This window comes from Rutilus rutilus (assembly GCF_951802725.1).
Source record: "Rutilus rutilus genome assembly, chromosome: 17".
Classification (NCBI taxonomy): domain Eukaryota; kingdom Metazoa; phylum Chordata; class Actinopteri; order Cypriniformes; family Leuciscidae; genus Rutilus; species Rutilus rutilus.
In genome coordinates, this window is record NC_140230.1 from 34810066 (window position 1) to 34832482 (window position 22417).

Here is a 22417-nt window from a genome sequence, read left to right on the forward strand (position 1 = left end):
TTACTGTTTTAATGTAAAATAAAAGTATATTATTTTTCAATTTTTTAATTTTACAGTGAAATTTTACTGTAATTTTATTTCTACTACTGCTAATTATTATTATTATTATTATTTTATGGTCATATTTATAAAGGATCACAATATTTTGGCCAAATTCTGCACAAATAACTAGGATAGCAAATCCTTAGCAAATAGCAAAGATTTTTTTTATTGAAGTTTAAATCGCATTTTTATTCAAATTTTGTATAACAAATATAAAAAAAAATTAAAAAAAATGTGTTGCTGCATTACTACTTGTTATGTGTCCACAGGTGGATCTGGATGTCACGCTGCCAGGGGAAGGAGGCAAAGACCGACCCTTTAAAGTCAGTATTAAGTTTGTGTCCCTGGTGAGCTGGCACCTGTTGCACGAGGTACTCACTGGTCGCAGTATGTCAGAGCCCTTGGAGCTGGACAAGCCAATCAGCACCAACCCAGTTCACGCTGTGGATGTGGTTCTACGCCATCTACCCTCCATGAAGTGAGTGCACGTGCAGCCATATCTCAGAATGTCTCACACACAGATAAACACGCCCTGACACGCCAACATACCTTATAGTTCATATAATATATTTTATCGTTAAACTGTGACCCCCGCAGCTATTTGAACACAGTTTGCATATGTCAATGCATTAGATATCAAGTTGCAAATAAGGAAGTGGATTCTGCAAACAAAAGATGCTTAAAATTGCTTGTGATAAAAGTTGTGATCGACTTTACGGCATCAGAAGCGACGATGAAGACATTTTACAGTGTTACAAAAGATGCTATTTGATCGTACTATTCATCAGAGAATCCTATAATAAAATTAAGCTCTACTGTTTTCAACATGGATAATAATCAGAAATGTTTCTCAAGCAGCAAATCATCATATTAGAATTATTTCAGAAGGATCATGTGACACTGAAGACTGGAGTAATGATGCAGATCACAGGAATAAACTACATTTCATGATATTCCTGCATTTTTCCCAAGTTTATTTTTCTCATAAGATAGACCACTTTTGAACGTGCATTTTTATATATAAATATAAATGCATGGATAAATCTTTCACTGTAGCATTTAAGCATTAACTAAGAAAACAAATAGGGTCAGTTTTGATTTCATGCCGACTTGAACGTTTTCTTTACTATAACTTTATCAGCTGGTGGGTTTAGTGGATGCATGAAGTATATAACATTCTGTGATTGTTTCTCTCAGGTACACACCCGTGGGCCGCTCATTCTTCTCTGCTCCGGAGGGCTACGACCATCCTCTGGGAGGAGGCAGGGAGGTGTGGTTCGGCTTCCACCAGTCAGTTCGGCCAGCCATGTGGAAGATGATGCTCAACATCGACGGTGTGCATCCTTTGAGTTTCCTGACGAGGCTTAGCATGTGTGTTAGCACAGAGTGTGGGAACTGTTCACACTGTTGCCCTGGGGATGAAAGATGGCGGGTGGGGGTTTGTTTGATTGAAGGGGGGCGTTAAATGAGTCCCTCTCTCTCTCTCTCTCTCCAAGTTCACCAGTTCTGTGTCTCTCCGTCTGGATGTTTTCCCGCTCTCTCAGTCTCCCATAAGTCAATTGGTTGCATCGCCTACTCCCTCCCCCTCTCCACTAAAGGGCAGGGAAAAGTCTAACCGTCTGAAATCGTCTCTCCTTTCACTGGCTCATTGTAACACTTATAATGGAGTGAATGGGCTCAGAAAGAGCGCGAAAGACCGGCTTTGAGTTCACATTAACATTTGTGTTTGTTTTCTCACAGGACTAATAAAGAGCTACATCTTAACTGGACCAGAGATTTTAGTACGCTGAAAGTTTAGTGAAGTCAAATTAGAAAAACCATTTAGATAACCTATAGCTAAACACCCAATACAGGGCTTTACGCTTACTTTTTTTTTCCCAGGGAGCACATGTTCTCCTGATTTTAACATTTTAGGAGTGTTTAAAGAACTTTAGGGGTGCAGTGAAATTTATCAAATCATTTGTTTTTTCCTTAATAAAGCGATACGAGGAGACATTTACAAGCAAAATGATTGAATTTAAAGCATTGAATTAAATGACAGGTACAATTTATTGTATAACCGAAATACGAATAATAACCAGAAAGAATTTTTATTTTATTTTAAACAAGCTCATAATAAACCAGGTCTTCTTATCTTGAAATGTCTTTACATCAAGTTGCTCAGTCAAAAAGAAGCGGTGGATAAAATATGCACTCTTGCAACCATCTGAAACATGTTACAATACAAACACCATAAAGTAAATATTGTCATAATTCATCAAGTAGATCATAAGCAATAGGGATCACTGACAAAAAAACAAGCCACTTCTCCTCTTTGGTACAACTTGATTTTCTAATATTTTTTTTATATATATATATATATATATATTTTTTTTTTTACATCACTGAACATTTTTCTTTTTTTACTGCAGAGGATGGATTCCTCATGACCTCTTCTAAATGATGATCTGAACTGCGTTTTTATCAGTTTTCATCTCTTTTGTCTCGCAGTGTCAGCCACGGCTTTCTACAAAGCACAGCCAGTTATTCAGTTCATGTGTGAGGTTCTGGACATCCACAACATCGATGAGCAGCCTCGCCCCCTCACAGACTCCCACAGAGTCAAATTCACCAAAGAAATCAAAGGTACGTGTTCCTGTGTGTTCCTGTGTGTTTGTGTGTAGGGGTTGGATAATGAAACTGAAACGCATGGTTTTAGTCCACAATCATTTATTAGTATGGTCTAGGGCCTCCTTTTGCGGCCAATGCAGCATCAGTTCGTCTTGGGAATGACAGATACAAGTCCTTCACAGCGGCCAGAGGGATTTTGAGCTATTTCTCTTTCAGAACAGTGGCCAGGTCACTATGTGTTTAGGAGTGTCACGGTACCAAATTTCCAGTAGTCGTTAAAATTTTACGGTTCTCGGTACCAATTTCGGTACCACAGCAAAATCTGTTGGAACTATTTTTCTATTTTATTTAAAGGTATAGCGGAGGATTTTCCAGAATTTTAGAAAAGAACCGCCCTCTCCACTTTTTGAAAAAATGCACATGCGCAACACTCTACCTGCTCCCGAGAGGGAACGCCTATTAAACGTGTGCATGAGAGAGCATGCACGAGCTAATCATAGCTTACATTAACTTTTACTAGCAGTGATTTTAAATGGATTTCTCCAAATAGCATGCCAAACTTTACCTGTCAAGTAGAAACGTCCCGACTGAGGCATCAGTGGGAAGCCCAACCTGTGTTTTGAGCGCACGCCATCGTGTGAATCGTGTGCACGAGCACGTACTTAAACATATCACCAGAATGATTGACACTTAGGAGGACCAATAGTCTTGATGATCCACCCGGAAAAAGAAAATCCTCCGCTATACCTTTAACTATTTGAAAAAAATATTAAATTCAATTCAATGACTTTATTTATGACGCTAATCATAAGTAAATAATACATATAAGCATTAAAGGCTACATGCTGTTTAAATGTAAATATTGCTTATAAAAAAAAATCCCATGGAGACGTAGCTAAATCTACTGTACAGTAGCCAAATTATTCTTTATTTTGACGGGTTACGGTGAAGACCTTTGAGTTTCTGTGTGTGTATGATATGATGATAGTTTTTTCTCAAATTAAACGGTAAAATGCTCATGAAGTGACTCTCAGAGCGGCTCTGGAGATGAATTTCATCATGTCATCATATCGTGAGGCAGCAGAGACTGAAAACAGCGCGAGCGTCACTCGTGCTTCAGTGTGTGTGTGTGCGTTAGGTAAATGAAACCACACGTCTGCGCCATTCATTCACACAGAGACAAGCTGAACATGCAGGGTTAATATTTAAATAGTCTGTTTGCAGTTTAATATACACAGACACTATATATATCGTGGTATATATCGGCTACAGACAGTGCTCCGAGTAAAAAAGTTAGTCTGGAGCCCCGCGCTTAGATAAAAACACGGAAGCGACTTAAATCAGCTCCTATTAGTGGGTACCGAATATACCCGGTACTGCAGAAATGCTGGTATCGTCACATTTTCAGTACCGACTTGGTACCGATTACCGAAGTACCGGTACTTTGACAACACTATATGTGATGATGGTGGAGGAAAACGTTTTCTGAATTGCTCCTCCAAAACACCCCAAAGTGGCTCAGTAATCTGGTGACTGCAGGCCACGGGAGATGTTTAACTTCACCTTCATCTTCATCAAACCATTCGGTCTCCAGTCTTGCGGTGTATTGGTGCATTATCATGCTGATACAGGGCACATGGTCCTCCAGAATGGTTCGGTAGTCCTTGTCAGTGACGCGTCTATCAAGCACAGTCAGGGTTGTCATGATATTGCAGCTCAAACCATCAGTGATCCTCCGTTGGCTTCGATCTGGGCAGCGACAGCCCGGGTGTTCAACCTCTTTTGGGTTTCTCCACGCCGTAACTCACACGGATGTGGGAAAGACTCATCAGAAAATGATACGTGTTTCACATTGTCCACAGCCCAAGATTTGCACTGTTGGCACCAATGAAACCAGTATTTGGCATTAGCACGAATGACCAAACGTTTGGCTATAGCAGCCCGACCGTGAACTCCTGACGAAGAGTTTTGGTGGAAACAGGAGAGTCGAGGTGTGCATTTAATTCTGCAGTGAGTTGGGCAGCTGTGGTTTTGTTTTTGATTCCCTGGACATCTCTTTCAGACAGCTTCCTCTTCCGTCGACAGTTACTCCTGTTGGATGTGGTTCGTCTTACACCATGGTGGTCCACATTACCCTGCATACCATAGCTCTCGATACACCTCAAAGACTTGGTCACAGATGAGCAAGCGAGACGTGCACCAACAATTTGTCCTCTTTTGAACTCTCATATGTCTCCAGTTATGTTGTGTGGATTGCAGTTGTTTATGTACAGCTGTGCTATTGCTCTGCTAATTCATCCTTCACACTCTGCTTTTACGATCAGGCCGCGCATATATAGGAGTGAAACCTCCAGCTTTTTCAGTTTCATTGTCCAACTATGTGCTTACTATATGTATGTTCTTGTCTCTTTCTCATTGGCTGGTTTCTGTGCAGGTCTGAAAGTGGAGGTGACCCACTGCGGAACCATGCGGAGGAAGTACCGGGTCTGCAATGTGACCCGCCGCCCCGCCAGCCACCAAACGTCCACCGCCGGAACTGAAGCGTGTTAGAGCGATACATTTTAGGACATGTTGTTTGATCCATCCATCCCATCCATCCAATCCATCCATCCATCCATCCATCCATCCATCCATCCATCCATCCATCCATCCATCCATCCATCCATCCATCCATCCATCCATCCATCCATCCATCCATCCATCCATCCATCCATCCATCCATCCATCCATCCATCCATCCATCCATCCATCCATCCATCCATCCATCCATCCATCCATCCATCCATCCATCCATCCATCCATCCATCCATCCATCCATCCATCCATCCATCCATCCATCCATCCATCCATCCATCCATCCATCCATCCATCCATCCATCCATCCATCCATCCATCCATCCATCCATCCATCCAAATTATTTTAAGAAATAAAATGAAATTAAGTTTTGTGCCATTTAAAATGGTTTGCATTAAATTTACATTTTCCTCATAATTATTATTAAAGCATTTTGTTTTTACAGGTCCTAATATTTTAAATGTTGATTCGTATTAATGTAATACTATTAAGTATTATAATAATTACATGAAAAATAGTGTAGTATGTAAAACTGCATTGTCATGTATATTGCATTGTTGCCACATGACCTCATCACATTGCATGCAGGATATTCGCACACTTCACACATTATGCACAGTATGTACTGCAGAAATAGTACAAGTTGCATGTTGTTCCAAACATAGCCCAAATGTTTGGACTGAGGGAAGCAGTTTAGCTCTGGTTTTTGATGCCCTCTAGTGGTGGTGTGTTGTTTGATCAAGTTTCCTGATTTCTTCCAGGTTCCCTTTGCAGTTGGAGAATGGCCAAACTGTGGAACGAACAGTAGCTCAGTATTTCAGAGAAAAGTACAACCTGCAGCTCAAATACCCGCACCTGCCCTGTCTACAGGTGGGCCAGGAGCAGAAACACACCTACCTGCCCCTGGAGGTGAGTCCTGACATCCTCACGCTGTGATGGCCATAGACCACAGTCTCTGTTCTTATACGCTCTGCTGTTCTCGTAGGTGTGCAACATTGTAGCAGGGCAGCGGTGCATCAAGAAACTGACAGATAATCAAACCTCCACCATGATCAAAGCCACAGCGAGATCAGCACCAGACCGACAGGAGGAGATCAGCAGACTGGTGAGTGCCTTTAAACTCATTATTTTAGGGTCATTGAGAGACTATATAGTTTTTAATATTTTGAAATAGTTATATTTTCCATTTTTTTTATTTTAGTTAAAGTTTTAGTAATTTTTTTTTACTTTTTTTTAATACATTTTAGTTTTAAGTTATGTTCAAGTTACAGTGTTCCTACACATTATGGAATTAGATTTTTTGTCATTTCCATTTAGTCAGATTTGCACTCTGCGAGTGTTTATAGACTAATATACTGAATCATACTGAAAATAACGGGTTTCTTGTATACAAACAATACCGGATGCGCGCGCATCCAGGAGGCAGAAAACCGCTATCTGTTATGCCGAGTTCTGTAAAAGAACATTGTAATTAACGTAGATTTCGCGTTGTTTTGTAATTTCTTGTTGACTCAATAATAAACGGCAATTTCAGAGTTGGATCTGTTTGTTTGTGTTTCATATTAATATAACATTATGTAAAACGTCCAACTGTTTACGAATCAAAACCCGGACATACTGTGATGCATGTATGAATTATCATGTTAGACTAAGTTAGTAATAGCCAATGTTAGCAGTGCAGCATCTATAGAGCCCGAATTTGCTTTTATAGGCTATAAGTTAACCTTGTTTACGTTACTTTACGACCTGCAACATTTCATGACTGCACACATATAACGTTACTTTACTGCAAATCAAAGATTTGACGATGGATTATGTGGGAAGCCTTAGTACCTCCGACCGTGGCGATTATATTAAAAAACGTACTCTCAGAAATGGTGAGATCTTGCCGGATCCCTACGCAATACATGACGATCTTTGGATTGTGGATGACAAGAAGTGGCCAGCAATTGTGTTGCCTGGTGTGTATATATATATATATATATATATATATATATATATATATATATATATATAATTATCTTATTCAGACACCAAGTGTGTATACAAGAGAAATGATTAGAGCGTACAAATCCCTTGATGCATACAACTACGTGCTATGTGGTCATGTGCAGCTCGTCAAATTATGAGTAGAAAGAATATAACATACAACTTCCTCCTTCTGTCCCACTCTTCCATTTGCCTAGATTTGGAATTACTTGCAACATGTATAATTTAAATGAGCAGATAAAACACAACAGATAGGCCTGCATGTAAATAAATTACGCAACAACTCCTTGGCATTTTGACTTAGCGACAACACCACCACTATGCTACTAGCCTAACTTTCTGCCTCCTGGTTGCGTGCGCAAGCAGTGATGACGTCGCCAAGAAATCCATGCTATATGGTTGAGTACTTTTATGGGTTAGGACTCGGATGGAGTGATAATGCCTGATAATAAATTATTTTAGCAGTAAATTTCTAGCAAACATTATTATACTGGATGCCATATCCTGCTATTATTTAGAAAATAACATCGTCTAAATAAAAATAAAAATTAATTTGATCAAACACTATATAATTTTAAAATGTATAATATAAATTTTTAATATTTTTTAAAAAGTGCATCAAACATAATCCTGTATTTTAACTTTATAGATTTAATAAAAAGCGCTGAACGTGTCTGGGTTTGGTGTAAATTGATTTGTATCAGCTACAGTACCTAGATACATTCTGTAAATTATTTGGCAACATAATAGCATACATAGTCAGAATGTAACATGCATGTTTGATTTTAAAAAACATTTATCAAATGTTAAATACATATGGTCTGAAAAATCCGCAGAGAAGTCTGGAAAAGTCTGGAATTTTGAAATGGAAAACGTGTAGTTAAACTAAATGAAATGTTTTATTTCAGCTAGTTGCCATGGCAACATTTCAACAAGTTAATTGGTCTCAAGTAGCAATTCTTTTTACAGTTTAGGTAACTATAATAATCCAGATGTGCTCTTAATTTGATTGCATAATAATCCAGATGCACACTTCTGAGGATCACGTAAGATCATCCAGCAGTGTATTAAAGCCTGCTCCGGCTGTCCGTGTGGTGGATCTGAATGAAGTCAGGTTGCTGTCTGCATTAATGGAGGTCAGCGAGTTCATAGCGAGCTGATTAGCTGTGTTCTGAACTCTTTACCTCACTCCCTGCAGATTTACAGTCTGCCTGCTGCCGCTACCGTCGGGTTTGAGCTGCTAACGTGTAATTGAAGCGCTCCTGCTCTTTATACCTTATTAAAATGACAGCCAATCAGGCGCTGAATCCGAGCAGCTGACTGCGTGTTGCCGTGGTTGATTTCTCATTTAGATCTCCAAACAAGAGCGGAGAGACCGCGTGGGTGGAATGCAACTGACGAGGCCAATGAAATGTCCCAAATGAAAAAGTCTAGCTTTGAGACAGAGCTAAAAATACCACGGTTGAGAGTATTTTCACACTCCGAAGTACAGCAGGATCTGAGCTGGGATTTATCAGCTCGTAGCAAGAAGTGTTTCTGACAAACATTGTGAACTGTGTGTTCAGGCAGTCTCAGGAAAGGTTCATTTCAAATCTAATATAATCTGAATTCTGGGTAATTTAAGCTGCAGTTTTACCATTTATTCGCACTAAATTGATACCATATCCAAATATTTTTTATGCATGTATGTATAAAATGTTTTAAAATTGATTGATTTTAGGATTAATAGACAGTGATGTTTTAGTATTATTTATATATTATTATAGATTATAGTATATTTTCAATTAGCTTTTATTTTTATATTTTCAGTTTTAGTAAAGTTAGTTAGTTTTTGTATTTCTGTTAAGCTTGAATTTATTTTTATTGAAGTTTTTGCAATTTTAGTAACTTATTTTATTTTAGAAAGTTGCCACGGCAGCATTTTCAAAGTTTAAGTTTTTTAATGTAATATTTGTATCTTATTTTATTTCTGCTTTAAAAACAATTTGCAAAACTTTTATTTCACAATAACAAACCCTGCTATTGGATAAAAGTGCTAAATAAAAACCTAATTATTTGGTGCCTGTTAAGGTAAATATCTGTTTGACTGTTGTTACTACTTTCGTAACTAATTGTTACTAATTGGTTTAGGATGTAAGAAATGTAAGAATTGCGTAATATTGGCAGCACTAGCATTATTGTACTGGAGAACAGCTGTAACATTACAGGCAACATAAAACACATATTTTACTTCCATAATTTCGTGTATTTCTAAGTGAAGTTGTTTTAGATGCATTAAAACAAAATATTTGAGAGCAAATTAAAGCAACAACACGGAACTTTTCCTCTGCGGTCGCCCTACAGGTTGGAAGCGGAATTGTCCATTACCGCTGTTGTAAAATGATTTACGGTTACTGTCAACGCATTCTCATCCCCAAATCGTCACTTTCAAACATTCTTCAATATCTGACGCACAAAGCACCCTTAGCGTCAATATGAGACGCTTCGGTTATGGGTAGGTTTAGGTCTGTGGTAGGGTTATGCGTCTCATATGGACGCTAAAGGGTGCTTTGTGCGTCAGATATTGAAGAAATTTTGAAAGCGTCAGTATATGACGACTTGGGATGAGAACGGGCTGTTACTGTATATGAAGCATGCAGGTTTTTTTCATATGGGCAATGATAATATTATTAATCTTCCTCCTTTCATAATTTATACATGTTTAGTAGACTAAACATTTTTACTCAAACATTTGCGATTTGCATGTCGATTGCAATGCTCAAATCTGAACGAGAATGATAGCGATAGCATCCTAACCATCTAAAACTAGCATGTTAGTGTTTACTAGCTACCAGATTGATAATTCGCTCATCTACTAACGTTAGCTGATTCATGAAGATAAATGGAGGACCAGATAGTTTCCGTAACGTAGCCAGGCAGACAACAGATTAGAAAAACTAAAGATAGTATGCAAGCAATTTACTTACTAGTTCAACAGCATGACGGCCAAGTCAGCATCGGTCTGACGATAAGCTCACGCCAGCGAGCAAACGCTCGACCAATATTGATCCTCGTCCTGCCTTTCAGTTTATCACTCTCCCTTTTCCTCTTCCGACTCTACTCCGACAAAACCTTGGACTTCTTACGTTTCGCTGCTGCTTCAGCCATGACGAAAAACAGACGCACGAAAACAAACGCGCTGGTTGGCCTGTCACGGCCGAATTTGAGGAAGTGGTGGGCGAAGTGACGTATGCCGTAAAGCAGTCGAATTTTGTAGTTCTTTTTGAGCTCTGGTGACTACCCGCACCCCGAAATTACATAGTGCCAGTAAAAGCGATACAGACCCCGTCAGGCTCTGGCAGACGTGTCATTGTAAGTCGATGTACCATCACAAGGGTCTTGGAAATATATTATGAAGGTTGAAAAACTACATGTTGTTGCTTTAAATATTAACTACAGAAAAAAACGAATTTTAATTTATTGACAGGCCTTAATGATCTTTGTCTGTGTGTTTCCAGGTGCGCAGTGCTAACTATGAAGCAGACCCTTTCGTTCAGGAGTTTCAGTTCAAGGTGCGAGACGAGATGGCCCATGTGACGGGGCGCGTGTTGCCTGCGCCCATGCTGCAGTACGGGGGCAGGGTGAGCACAGAGCACTTTATGGTACCCTTCTTTTCAATCACCCACATCTCTCTGTGTCTGTCTGTCTGAATGAGTGAATAGCCTCTCCTGGAGGAACTAACAGCTCCTAATCACTGATGCTGTGATGTGTGAAGTGTGAAGTGTGCAATAACTCTTAAAGTAAACAAGCTTGCAGTGATATTTCTTGTTGTTTTAGATAAATGAATGAACGAAAGAATATTTATTGATGTCTTTGAGTCAGTTCAGTTTGGCTGTCTATATAGTCTGAGAATGAATTATGGTTTTGTGTGATTTTTTGTACATTTATATGCTTTTTTTAAATGACAGGAGATCGGAGGCAATGGTAACTTATGATGTAAAAGTGGTTGGAGGCATTTTTAACACTTTTATATAGCTTACATTTATGCATTTGCCAGAAAGTTACTTGCTCTTGCATTGCATTAAAGGTATGAATTTGATCATTTCATGCATACCCTGGGAATCGTGTTATTAAAATTTTTATATATATATTATATTCTATATATATTTATATATTATGTTATATTCTATATATTTATAATCGTATATGTTTTGTGCTAAAACATTGCTAAGCTGGTAAGTCAAGTCTTTAATTGGATACTTCAATGAGATAATGTTTATGTATTTTAAAAACTTTCAGTTCAGCCATAATATTATTTTATTAAGTGTTACAGTCGCTCCCAACCTCACATATATATATAGATAGATAGATAGATAGATAGATAGATAGATAGATAGATAGATAGAGCATCTGTCATTCATGTCTTATTTAATTTTTATCCAACATTAAATTTCAAAAACAACTTTTGACCACAGAAGAAAATAATACTGTACATCCAAAAAATAAATAATAATATTTTATTTATTTTTTCCTTTTTTTGGTTCACATTGGGCTCAAGGTCTATTAAGATCCACAATTATTTAATCATTAATATATATTTTTTGAATAAAAATGATAAAATTTCAGTGTCTCTTTTAGTTTTAGTTTCAACATTTCATTTTCTAAGCTACAGATTTATTTTATTAGAATTACAATTGTAAAATATTTTATGGTTAAAATATATTTGACATTTTTTTTATTAATGTTATGAAACCCTGTTTTACTAGAAAACCCTGAATTACCAGAGCCTTGTGCTGTTAACCCTGCATTATGGTGCCAAATGTGTGTAATGTGAAATGATAGTGTTAGAATGTTACGACTAGAGGCTTAGTAACCGACAGCCAATCACATACCTCATATTCACCATCACGGAAACGAGAAGACACCATTTCATTCTTACCTTTATAGTCCGAGAAGTCAGTTCAGGATAACCTTGATAGTACAGTCAGCAATATATAATATGAGGATGCTCAACGCTAAAGCCTTTATGTAAACATATCATGTTCTGCGTTCGCCCAATCAGTGACGAGGACTTAAACCCAGGGTTTAGAAATATGCAGTGTGAAAAGTCAGGTTATAAATACTCAGGATTAATTGTCAACATCAGGTGAATTATGAGCAATATGAAACGTGAAGCAAGATAACTCATTAACCCAGATTCCGTTAACCCGGGGTTTAGAATGACCCAGGGTTAACTAGTTTAAGTGTGAAAACCCCTAATGATTCTGTAGGAACAGATTTCTAGAAATCTGTGGGTGCAGTTAATTAATGTGACGACAAACTGCAATACTGAGGCTGCAAATCTGAGATTACTGATTGATAAACTTGCAATTTTGATATTTACACATCGTTTGATTTAAAGAAAATGTATATAAATCTAGTGATCATGTGCTCAATATGTGTCATCTTACTAGCTTTACTAGCGTGATTGAATAATTTTTGTTTGTGTGTTATAATTGCCTCCGTTCTTCCCTATGTGCAGGCCTGTTTTGTGAAATGTACTTGTAAAGTTACACTCTTAATTGTATTTTTTCCTCCAGTTCAGTCTAGTAATGATTTATTCATGTGTTCCAGTCATGTTCAGTTCCAGTATCAGTGGTATATCTGTGTGCCCTGTGTTTTTGCTCACACACGTCTTGTGCAGCAGATCAACCTTGAGCTGTCGTTGCAGAATCGCACTGTGGCCACACCCAGTCATGGAGTTTGGGACATGAGAGGGAAACAGTTTCACACCGGGGTGGAGATCAAGATGTGGGCCATCGCCTGCTTCGCCACGCAGAGACAGTGCAGAGAAGAGATTCTCAAGTATGACCCCACGCCACACTGACTGGCTGAAAAGTTCATTCCTTTTCATCACCTGTAGGGCTTTGGGGGGGGGGGGGGGGGGGCTATTTAGATTTTTCTGATAAAAATTGCGATTGCTATTCGATAAAAGAAATATGGCCAATATGTTGTGATTTATATATCAACATGGCTATAAAATTATAATTATTATTGTTCATAATCCAATGAACAGTCAGATGATTGTTTTACAGATGATTGTAAAATAATAATTTTAATAATAATTGTAATAATAATGCAATAATTCTTGTTATTGTTAATAATTATAATAATACTTCTAATTATTATTATTATCTATTATTATTATTATTATTATTATTATCCATAAAAAAAAAAAAAACTAAATAAGAAATATTGCTATTGTAATTGCTAATTGCGATTTGTCTGTTAAAAATTGCAATTTAAAAAGTGATTTTAAAAACAGATTTCAGGCTTGCTGTTTGTTTTTGGGGCTGCACATGTTGCCAAACTTCTGTGATTATACATCAGTATTAGGGCTGGGAATCGATTAAAAACATTTATCTAATTAATTGCACAATTTGCTGTAATTAATTGCATTTCCCCCAAGCTTGTAATCATCAATATTTCAACTTAGAATCACCTAATTAAATTAAACAACACGAAAAAAAAAAAAGGAACAGAAAATAGCCCTATATTAAAATAATATTAAACAGCAATATATCAATATATTATTCTTTTTCAATAATCAATCAACATAATCAATTTAACAGATTTTTTTTTTTTTAACTAATTCTCAAAATAAAATATAGTCCTACAAAGCTATTATTACCAGAGCATGTGATCAGAGCAGGTAATTTACCATTGTTGCCCAGCATGACTATACCAGCTCAATAGGGCTCATTGCAAACAGAAGTCTACAGAGAACTTTCACGTTATTTGAGCGGACTTTGCTTTTCCAGTGCGTGATCGGTACATGACAGAGCAGAACACGCAGCGCAAACACAGAGCGGAACATTGAGCAGAGAGCGCAGCACGCCGACACACACACACACACACGCAGAACGGAGAGATCGTCGCACACACGGAGCGGAAAAGACCCGCTCATGAAAGCTGCGCGAGAATGAAACCTGATCGCCGAACACGGAGGGGCGGGACGGCATATTTTCGGCCTTTTCAACAGCAGCCGCAACAGGAAATCATTAAAACGAGGCAAAAACAAAAGTGCTGCGTTAATTGCGTTTTCTTTTTTCGCATTAAACATCTCAAATTAATCGCAAAGATTAACGCGTTAATTCCCCCAGCCCTAATCAATATAGATAAAAAGTAGTAATAATAATAATACAATTATTATTATTAAATAAAATTATGATCATTTCTAAATAAAAGCAAAATCACTGTAAAATAAGAAAATCAAGTATTTAAGAAAAATAGCATTAATAATTTTATTTTACCTTACAACTTTCATTTTGACGGAAAACCGCAGAACACAAGAACACAGTGCTCTGCTTCACTCTGTAACACGCAGCGCATGCATTAGAATTATATTTGATAATCACCCTAAGCCATATGACGATTTCGGTTTTATTTCTTTGAATCGTGCAGTATGTACTTTCCATACTTCGAAGTGTCTGAATTATGTTTGTCCCCACAGGGGTTTCACCGACCAGCTGCGTAAGATCTCAAAGGATGCTGGGATGCCCATCCAGGGTCAGCCGTGTTTCTGTAAGTACGCACAGGGAGCCGACAGCGTGGAGCCCATGTTCAGGCACCTGAAGAACACCTACTCTGGACTGCAGCTCATCATCGTCATCCTGCCGGGAAAGACACCCGTCTACGGTAAGAGCGTCACACACACAGAGCCGAACCTCCTGTTAAATGCCTTCAGACTAACCAACTCACGCTTGATCTGTGCAGCGGAAGTGAAGCGTGTTGGAGACACTCTTCTAGGAATGGCCACTCAGTGTGTGCAGGTGAAGAACGTGGTGAAGACCTCGCCTCAGACGCTCTCCAACCTCTGCCTCAAAATCAACGTCAAACTCGGCGGCATCAACAACATCCTGGTCCCGCATCAACGGTGTGTAAACATCTTCCCCCAGCCTTATTTTGATTAACAGAACATAATCGGCTCTGCTCATTGGCTGTTTTTTAAACAGGCTGCTAATTATTCCTAAATGTTTTTGTCAGCCTTTGATATAAAATCAAAGATAATAGTTAATGGTCACATGACATGCAAGAGAACAGATACATTTTTAATCTTTTTTTTTTTCTTTTTTTTTTACAAGTGTTTTATTTTGAAAGGTGTTTTTTTTTATATATATATATTGGCAAAAAAAAGTGCAACTATTTTGTTAGATATTTCATAACATATAATAACAACAACAACAATACATTTTTATTATTATTATATAGTAGTTTTATATGTAATTATATGAAATGAAGACAGAAATATAGGCTATTACTATTGCAAATATTTTGTCAGATATTTTTAACATAACAATAATAGTAATAATAATAATACATGTATTACTATTATAACTCTTATTATTATTATTATAATTATTATATAGTAGTTTTATCTCTAATTATAAAAATGAAATGAAAACAGAAATAAAGTTTTCAAAATTAATATAAAATAAATATATAAAATTACTTTATATATAATATATATACACTCTAAAAGTTACTATACTAATATTTATCTTAAATTCTTACCTTCCAAATGTTCAAACCCTCTAGATTTTAACTTTTCAAATCCTCTTGCTTTTATCTTGGTGGAAATACTGGTTTACTTTTACATTCCATTTAATTATTTATTTGCTTATCATCAAATCAAATCAATAACCCGCTATGGGGAAACCACAATTTATTGACTATATTACATTTCATTTTATTTATATAGCACAAATAAACACAACAGAAGTTGACCACTGTGCTTTACAAGGTAAAAGTCCAGGAAACATGTAAGAAGGAGCCAAATAAACCATTAACACACAATGTAATGAAACCATAATTGAGATTTAGTGAAATGCCCGGTCAAAAAGATACAACTTTAGCTTAAATTTAAACTCATGTAAAGAGGACAGGGATCTCAAGGATAAGGGGAGGCTATTCCTCAGCCTAGGGCCGACATCTGCCCACTACAGGCAGGCAGAGCTGATTTGTAGACACTATCAAATGCAGTATTCATGCTTACGACCGGTTTCTGATGGTGTTCAATATGGTGGACTCGTTAACATTTATGTGTGCTGTTTCTCAGGCCTTCGGTGTTCCAGCAGCCAGTCATCTTTCTGGGGGCGGATGTCACACATCCACCAGCAGGAGATGGGAAGAAACCATCCATTGCAGCAGTCAGTATAGCTTGGAGCTGAATGATGTAACACATATATTACATACACTATAAAATTGAGCTACATCATCAATATAAAATGTACTTTGCTGTAGGTTGTGGGCAGTATGGACGCTCATCCCAGCAGGTATTGTGCCACAGTGCGTGTCCAGAGACCCAGACAGGAGGTGATTCAGGACTTGGCCTCTATGGTGCGAGAGCTACTCATTCAGTTCTACAAGTCCACTCGCTACAAACCCACCAGAATCATCTTCTACAGGGACGGCGTATCCGAGGGCCAGTTTAGACAGGTGTGGATTCATCTGTCTTGCTGACATATTAGCCTATACATGAACATCAGTCACGTGACCTCTTACGTCATCCGCTCTTTTTCCAGTTGACTGCCGCCATCTTGAGTACCTACTGAGTACTGTTTATGGTACTGACATAACCAGAGGTTCTGGGTTCTAATCCGCACTCATATAGTTTATTTTTATTTTTTTTTGTTCTCATCAAAACCGATTATGTTTATCAGTGGTTGTATATCAGGCAGGGACACGTTTGTGTGCAGTTTGTTTTGTAATTTCACCGGAACGAATAGAGAGTCTCTCCACATTGACGCGCGTGTCCGAGTGAAGACAAACAAACAAACAAACACAGTATCCGCGCCACTGATCGCAGGGGCAACGAGCACTTTGATCACTTGATTTCAGAAACAACACATTTCAGCGCTAGATCGCCTCTTATTTAACAAACTAGCTCTGCTCTGCTAGTTAACTGGAGATGTTTTTGTTTATTTGTATTGGTACATTCGTGCCGCGAGATGTTTCAGAAGTGGTGGGGACATGTCCCACCCGCAAATTACGGCGGCTTTTTTCGTCCTGAGGTAGCCTGTAAAAGGATATTTTGGGGTCTCCTTTTTTGTTGTTGCACCCCACCGCACAGCATATTGAAGGCATAGCTAGCTAGTTCCTTTGCGACTGACGTGAATCAGGTACTCAAGATGGCGGCAGACAAGTTTTAGAAGTGAGTGACGTCAGTGAGGAGACGTTGGTGACATCATCTGATATTCATCTAGTACTAGTTTCATGTTCGTTTGAAAATGTGTTTTTTCTTCTCGCAGGTGTTGTACTACGAGCTGCTGGCCATCCGAGAGGCCTGTATCAGTCTGGAGAAGGAGTACCAGCCCGGCATCACGTATATAGTGGTGCAGAAGCGGCACCACACGCGCCTCTTCTGTGCCGATCGCAATGAGAGGGTGAGACTTTGAGCAATCTCTGGCTGTCCACTTCATTAAACAGCAGGTTGTTCTTGCACTGAATGCACTTGGTGAATTGCGGCCTGGGACAGTGGCCAACACACAGGACTTATATTTACCAGACTTTATTTTAGTATTATATATATATATATACATTTTAAAAGCTTGAGGGTTTGAACTCTTGAAAGTTAAGAATTTAGGATATAAATATTATTGTAACGTAGTGTAAAACCTTTTATATATATACATTTCTAACAGTAATAGCCTATATTCCGGTCTTAATTTGTTATAATTAGAGATAACACTACAATATAAAAATAATAATAATGTGTAAATTGTTATTGTGTATATACTATGCGTGTTATTATACTATTTATTAATAGTTTGAATTAACTTTTATTTTGTTTTCAGTTTTCATTTTTGTTTTTAATGTCATATTTTTTCAGCTTTATTTTTAATTAACAAATTTTAGTTTTAGTCAACAATATCAATAACAAGGATGCTTGCTTTAACACAAGTAGACCAAGAACAGAGCGTCTCAAAATGCTTTAAAAAAAACATTTTTAAAATGTTTATTTTGATACACTATTAAAACAATGCTTTTATCGGAGTTAATAACTATATTCAAGTCAACAGAAAACCCGGGTCAGAGTTTATTAAGAGCTCTGGAATGAATACCATCTGGTGAATCGTCTTCAGGGGCGATTATGAGACAAACCTGAAGGCTGCACATGTTGTGTTTTTTTAATGACTCTGTATTTCCCGCACAGGTGGGTCGCAGCGGAAACATTCCTGCTGGTACGACAGTAGACACAGATATCACGCACCCCTACGAGTTTGACTTTTACCTCTGCAGTCATGCTGGAATACAGGTACAGACACACATTCTCACAGCCTGAAATGCCGCCTCCTCCTGTCTTTAAGCTGCCCTCTGGTCTAGTGTTGCGTATTAAATGGCTCCTTGTTTACTTGACAAATGATTTTGCACGCAGATTTTGGATTTATCAGGTCAAAGAACTGTTATGTAATCCAGAACACGTATCCAGTCTGTATATAAAAAGGCTAAATGTCACACAATTATCACAAGAAAACTCACTCTAAATTGTCAGGGCTGTTGCACTAGGATACATCATGAAACTACTGTATTGTATAAGATGTTTCTGAAGGCATTCGGCATGAGTTTGACTCTTCTTCCTCTCGTCTCAGGGCACTAGCCGACCCTCCCACTACCATGTCCTGTGGGATGACAACTGCTTCACTGCTGATGAGTTCCAGCTGCTCACTTACCAGTTGTGCCACACGTACGTGCGCTGTACCCGCTCCGTCTCCATCCCTGCGCCAGCCTACTACGCCCACCTGGTGGCCTTCCGTGCCCGCTACCACTTGGTGGACAAAGAACACGACAGGTGTGTGTGTGTGTGTGCCAGTGTTTCAGCAGTGCACTATTACTGGGGATATAGCAGAAAAATGATGTATTGTATTGTGAATTTTCAGTATATTGCTCCAGTCCCACCAGGATTTGTTTTATTTTTTGCGATCAAAACAACAGATTTTATGGCTGTAATTTCCAAACATTTGTGATGTTTCTTATATATAGATGTACAGTTAGCAACAAAACAAGAAAATGCAGAAAGCTTGTTTATTTTTGTGCTATCCAAGTAGGAAACACTACAGAAACCAAATAATTCAATGTAAAATAAAACGCTGCATAGTCTTCTTTGTATGAATTAAATATATTCAGTAAAGAGCAGTGAGAGATTTTCTCTTACAGTTGCACAAAATTAATTTGAGTAAAATTAACTGTTGCCATGTAATTAAATGTAGCACTTTAGTGTACATGTAATAATGTGATTTCTTGTATTAAAATGGCCCCTGCAATAAGCTTTGTAGTCGGGCATTGAGAAACACTTGCTGTCTTTAAGTTAAGCTGTGACTTTTATCTCACATTTAGTGTCTGTTTTTTCATTATTAGAGTTTGTGGCCCTTTTTTTTTTTGCATTTTTGTCTGGTAAAATTAAAAAGTAATACATTTTGCTTTTGTTTTCACCCTAAATTGCAACAGTGTTTCTGCGGGTATTAAAAACGTCTTAATTCGCCGTTACACAAATTAAGGCCTTAAAAAAAAGTCATGGCATTAAATGTTGCATGTATTTTTTTGTCCTTTTACCCAATGCAAATGTATAAAATATCCATGCATTTACTTGGGATGCAAATGTAAAATTCATTTTGATCGATTTTACAGGAAAAAAAACGTCACTTTGTATCTCATTTTGAATTTTTAAACTCTGAAGTGTTGCTAATACAACTCATTATGTTTCTCCTTAGACGTTTACTTTTAGAGAACATTTTGACATGTTGCGTTTCCCTTGTTTTTAATTCTTAAAAAGGTCTTAAAGTGTCATATTTACCTTCTTAAAACCTGCAGAAACCCCTTTCAAACAATGCAGAATTGCAACATTTTTTGTCATTTTGTTCATTATATGTTGTGTCCTGTGAACTTGCCTTCTGTAACACAGTCTCCCTCTTTTGATTTCCAGTGCCGAGGGAAGCCACGTCTCCGGGCAGAGCAATGGCCGGGATCCCCAAGCGCTGGCCAAAGCTGTGCAGATTCACCACGACACCCTGAGGACCATGTACTTTGCCTAAGCCAGCTCACACCAAGCCCACGTTTGACTAGTCATGCACACGAACCCGACAACCACATACACACGCAGTCACACCTCCCAAAAGCCTGTGCGTCCCGAAGGGTCGATCTCTGTGGCGATGGAAGCACGGCTCACCCCGACACTGTGCGGCAGGATGAGGAAAGCCTGCTTTAATTCCACACGTGGACCTCTGCACTATTATGCAATATTAAACCAGCCAACTGAGGCCGTTCTGTCATATCCCCTCCAAACCCTCGAGAACAACCAAAAGGGAAGCCCGTTTATATCCCCCGCTCCTCTTCCTGTCTGTAGACGTACCGTTTAATTACTTTCCCTGCCCGTCACGCCTTGTACCTCAACGTTTTCTAACAGCACTTTTCCCCCTATTGTCCTCCCCCCTTCTCCCCCCCCCCCCAAAAAAAAAGAGATTAGAAAGGAAGCCGATGGAAAGACTGAGTTGGGAAGAAAGAAAGTTTTGGGGATAGAGGCGTCACACGCTCTTACTAGCAATTTTTCTCAATGTACTTTTCTCCCGCTCTCAATTATTTTTGTAGCCAATGGTGACTTAACTACGTGTTAAAAGTGTCAGTCGTGAAGAACCAATCGTGCGTTAGCGTTTTAAAACAGAAAAAGAAGCTTTTATTGTTAGAAAAGTGCCATTGCCGAGCGTAAAGTCCTTTTATGACGTACCCCGCCGGGGGGGGCAGAAAACTGACCGTTGATTTTAAAGCAAATGTCCCCGTTTTACGCTCAGTAATATCTACCTGGCCTGTGAGCTTTCATGTACTACAATGCAAAGTGATCATGTTTTGATATGCTTTTTTTTCCTTCTTTTTTTAACGCCTAAATTCCCTCCAATATTTATTTGTCTCGATCAATCGCAGCTCCTCGCAGATTTGTCTTGTTCACTTCCCTTCTGCACTTTGTCTCAATTTAAAATGCATATAGTCCGTGTTATGTGACAGAATCATAGTTTAGTGCAATAATTCATTTGCGGGATGAGAATACCTCCTTGTGCAAAGACTCCGTAGAGGTGAAAAAGGGCAGCATGTGATGATTATGTGCTTGGTTTTTTTTTTAAGGTGGAGATGTGCATGTTTGGCACTTTTATAGTTCAGTTTTCTGAAAGCGGAGGCGATGATTGACCACAGTGTGTTAACAAGTGCCTGCTAGAAACGCTTGATGTTGGGGAATGTCGAACAGAAACGGATAGATGTTGTCAGAGTTAACAAACGCACCTCATCTAGTCCAACCAAGGGCACGGTTGCGAACGCGCGCGACTGTACGGCCTTAACAAAATCTCTTAAAATGCGAGCCAGAGCGGTTTCAACGTCTTGATTTTTCACTGCCCTGCCTGTTCAAAGGATTTCGCTGCTATTGTACTTGTTAAAGCCGGACTGGCGGGTTCATGCTTCGGTTTCGCCCAAGCACGAGGGACTGACTGGCAGCTCTGGGCCACCGCGTGTTCAAGGGGAAGCTCTCGCAGCACCTGACGTGTGCTCGTTCACTGGAGGGCCACAAGGGGTCAGTATAGTGTTTTACTTGAAGAGTGCATCTCGGTGCAGTGAGCGTTGGGTGCCTTACCGTCTCTCTGTGCGCCATCTGAAGCATGTCCAGCTGTTTAAAGGTGATAATCTGCACTAAACAATGCGTAATGCATGGTGCTATTAAGGTGCGGCCCATGGCGGCATCGGAAATTGGCAGAGACTTAATGTGTGAGATGGGAACATGGGATGCATAAATGGTGCTGGTTGCATATATTTCTCTCACTCCGAGGAGACATTTCTCATCAGGACAGACATTTTGGTCGTCCTGTGTGTTCGTTGTTGTTTGTTTGTTTGATTTTATTGCGTAGAGCGGTACAGCACTGTGTCCAGTCAGATTACGGTTGCACGAAGCGCATAAAAAGTGGATAATTTCAATGCATAATTATGACTTTTTCAATAACAATTTCAGCCCTTTTAAAATCAAGAACTATTTATGCAATCAGATGTTTGCTTTTTAGATTCTAACGTATGAATGATAAATAATTGCCTGGTAAGAATGAAACTAACGCAGTTTGAGGGTTTTCTGCTGCTTTTATTTCTTTTTAAAGTGTGCATTAGAGGTCGGACCTGTTAGAGGAAAAGGTACATCATGTTTTCCGCCTGTCA

General features: G+C 38.6%; 1 protein-coding gene across 2 annotated transcripts in view; it reads left to right on the plus strand.

Moving 5' to 3' along the window:
- ago3a (argonaute RISC catalytic component 3a) overlaps positions 1-20679 on the plus strand; it is a 47390-nt gene extending 26711 nt beyond the window's left edge. The window contains exons 4-19 of one of the 2 annotated variants that reach the window (XM_084385675.1): positions 312-520; positions 1240-1376; positions 2533-2667; positions 5087-5174; positions 5989-6136; positions 6213-6332; positions 10714-10857; positions 12906-13039; positions 14688-14872; positions 14951-15110; positions 16293-16383; positions 16478-16672; positions 17485-17619; positions 18390-18491; positions 18826-19025; positions 20157-20679. In XM_084385675.1, coding sequence (XP_084241801.1) covers positions 312-520; positions 1240-1376; positions 2533-2667; positions 5087-5174; positions 5989-6136; positions 6213-6332; positions 10714-10857; positions 12906-13039; positions 14688-14872; positions 14951-15110; positions 16293-16383; positions 16478-16672; positions 17485-17619; positions 18390-18491; positions 18826-19025; positions 20157-20265 — 2292 coding nt within the window. In that variant the 3' untranslated portion in view covers positions 20266-20679. The remainder of the gene's footprint in view (positions 1-311; positions 521-1239; positions 1377-2532; positions 2668-5086; positions 5175-5988; positions 6137-6212; positions 6333-10713; positions 10858-12905; positions 13040-14687; positions 14873-14950; positions 15111-16292; positions 16384-16477; positions 16673-17484; positions 17620-18389; positions 18492-18825; positions 19026-20156) is intronic. The other variant, XM_084385676.1, reaches the window with a different exon arrangement.
- Positions 20680-22417: the final 1738 nt, after the last annotated feature.